We start from the raw sequence: 2989 nt of genomic DNA on the forward strand, positions 1-2989 counted from the left end.
TTTTTTTTCACTTGCATCCCTAAGGCAAAGGTGGTATCAAACACAGTGATGCCCAATTTATTTAGAGATAAGAATGTTCCTCTTTGCAAATAAAGCCGAAACTCGATTTTTGACGTAGAATACGTCTTACCTTAAGGTATGGGGGCTATGTTCAAATGTTGTAGTTGTAATTTTTAGAGCTTCACAAAAACGCTTATTGCACGAGAACTAATAAAGCGATTTCAAAGAAAAGTATGGCGTTTCAAAGATAAAATTCCAAACCTATCGACAGATTCATTTTTGTAAATAACCAATTCGGTTTCTGTCGTAAAAACAACGGTAAACATTGCCTTATTTTGGGGTCAATTTTGAGCCTTTAAAGTGCTCTAGCAACTTATTGTTGGCATATATAACTTTCATTTTCGGGATATAGGTTCTTTGGAGCAGTAGAAATATTATGGAGTACAAATTTTATATAAATTTAACAAATATTGAGCATTTTAAGGCAAAAAATTGTTGAAAAAATTGCAAATTTTTTTCATTACCAAAATGCTCGAAAACCGCTCGAATGATTTTGTTTTTGTTTTCTTTAATCAAAAATTCAAGAGTTTTCCTTTCGTTTGGTATATGGGAAGTATTGGTTGATATCTTATGTTTATTTGTTTCAAATATATGGGCATAAATGATTTCCCGTACAAAAACACTTCGTCATCGTTTTGCAAACACGTGCATGCGTTGGAAGTGAGGAAAGGAGGCAAAAAGTATGAATGTGTACGTGAGTACATATTTCGGCTTTTGATAAACAGATGGAGCAATATTTACATATAACCTAATCGCGTGTGTGTACATATGTAAATACATACATACGTATATATGTTGATTGCAGTTAATGTGGATCTGTTTCTATTTTTAGTAATCTATGTATGTCTATACATACATATGTACATACATATTATATATGTACATACATATATGAACACATGTATGCATAATACGCGAAGACTTTTCGAATATGTATATGAAGAATATGATAAACATAAAAATAAAAACAGAGATAAATATAAAGAAAAAGATGCGGATGAGGATACCGATAAAAGTATAGATGAAGATAGAGGAAGAAAGATTAAAATAAAGGTAGTTGTAGAGAAAAGGATATAGATCAAGGCACAGAGACTCAATCTCGGAACTATTTCGGGATTTTAGGGATTCTCGGGACTTATCGATATAATCGAAATTTTGTTGGTTTTTTTATCGATTTTGTTATCGAAATTTTTATCGATATTGTTATTGATTTTGCTATCGATATTTTTGGAACTTATCGATATAATGATCGATGATTTTATCGATTTTGTTATCTCTTTATTATCGATTTTGTTATCGATTTTATTATCGATTTTGTTATCGATATTTTTATCGATTTTGTTATCGATATTTTTATTGGTTTTGTTATCGATATTTTTATCGATTTTGTTATCGATTTTGCTAACGATTTTGTTATCGATATTTTTATAGATTTTGTTATCGATATTTTCAGAACTTATCGATATAATGATCGATTTTGTTATTTATTTCGCTATCGATATTTTCACTTATCGATATAATGATCGATATTTTTATCGATTTTGTTATCGAAATTTTAATCGATTTTGTCATCGGTTTTGTTATCGATATTTTTATCGATTTTGTTATCGATACTTTCGGAACTTATCGATATAATGATCGATTTTGTTATTTATTTTTCTATCGATATTTTCGGAACTTATCGATATAATGATCGATATTTTTATCGATTTTGTTATCGACACTTTAATCGATTTTGTTATCGATTTTATTATAGATTATTTATCGATTTTGTTATCGATATTTTTATCGATTTTGATATCGATATTTTTTTCAATAAATATCTTTTCTGTTCAAAATTTCAAATCTTTAAATCTCAGTAAGCTGTAGAAAAAAACAATGGTATAAAATAAAAATAAAAATAGGGCTTTCGCTTATATTCTCATTGAGTTCTTTTCACTTAGAAGTATGTAAATTTGTAAAATTTTGGAAAAACCCTTTTTTTCTTAGTGTGTGATTTCGTTTTTGACTTGGATATGCTCTTAACCATACCACGTATTATACGTTTAAATGTAGCGGCTGTATCTCTGATACAGCCTGCAGACCAAGACGAAGGCGCTGGATTGTTCCTTTTTTTCTGGAAAAAATCGGTTTTATTCGAATTTTAGCACCACAAAGTTCGATTTCAAAAATTTGCAAGCTTCGAATGTCGAATTTTCCCATCCCTAATCTTTACGCTGCATCGGGCTCAACCCACTAACGTGAACTACAAATCAGTGGTGCCAGTAGCTCATGCGGACCTCACCAAAACCCTGACGCTTACAATAACAGCAACTACTTAATGCCCTTTGCCCTTTTCTCCTTTTGTTTTGTTGATCCGCAAAAATATTCTCTTTTTGATTTCAGTTTCCATTTGTTAAGTGACCACACCTCATAGCAGCGCTCCTGCAGTTGCAGTAACCAGCAAATATGACGAACGCACTGAGCCGCTTTCTGACGCCAGTCGCATGCACTTGCAAAGACTTCACTCACCCATGGACAGATAGTTGTGCGAATGCATCGGCAGGCGTATTGCTTGCAGCGATACCATATAGCTTACGTATCTACACAATGGTTTATGCGGTAAGTGTTGCCGGTTGCAACAGTTTATGATTAACATTTTAAAACTACTATATATTTGTATCTTGCAGCTCTCACTCATAATGCGACATCGCATACCACGGCTCGGCGATCTCAAGCGCAACCTGCACGGCATCATACAATCGACCGCCTTCCTCGTCTCCAACGGTTACACATTTATTTTGTTCAATTGCCTGCTGCGTAGACTTATTGGCCACTATGTATGCGCCACAGTTGCCTTCGTGCCCAGCTTCATATCCAGCTATGCATCGATACTTATCGAACGACCTGCACGTCGACCATTGCTTGCGTTGTATATGGCCAACTTGGC

The 2989-nt window shown here is 33.4% G+C and overlaps 1 protein-coding gene across 1 annotated transcript in view; it reads left to right on the forward strand.

The window, feature by feature from the left end:
- The first annotated feature begins 2365 nt into the window (after nt 1-2365).
- The window catches only part of LOC118740677 (transmembrane protein 135-like), a 6464-nt gene continuing 5840 nt past the window's right edge, over nt 2366-2989 (forward strand). Inside the window, exons 1-2 of the mRNA XM_036472300.1 lie at nt 2366-2661; nt 2730-2942. Coding sequence (XP_036328193.1) covers nt 2509-2661; nt 2730-2942 — 366 coding nt within the window. The 5' untranslated portion in view covers nt 2366-2508. The remainder of the gene's footprint in view (nt 2662-2729; nt 2943-2989) is intronic.

This window comes from Rhagoletis pomonella, unplaced genomic scaffold, assembly GCF_013731165.1.
Source record: "Rhagoletis pomonella isolate Grant_MI unplaced genomic scaffold, Rhpom_1.0 Rhpom_scaffold_00001, whole genome shotgun sequence".
Taxonomy (NCBI): Eukaryota; Metazoa; Arthropoda; class Insecta; order Diptera; family Tephritidae; genus Rhagoletis; species Rhagoletis pomonella.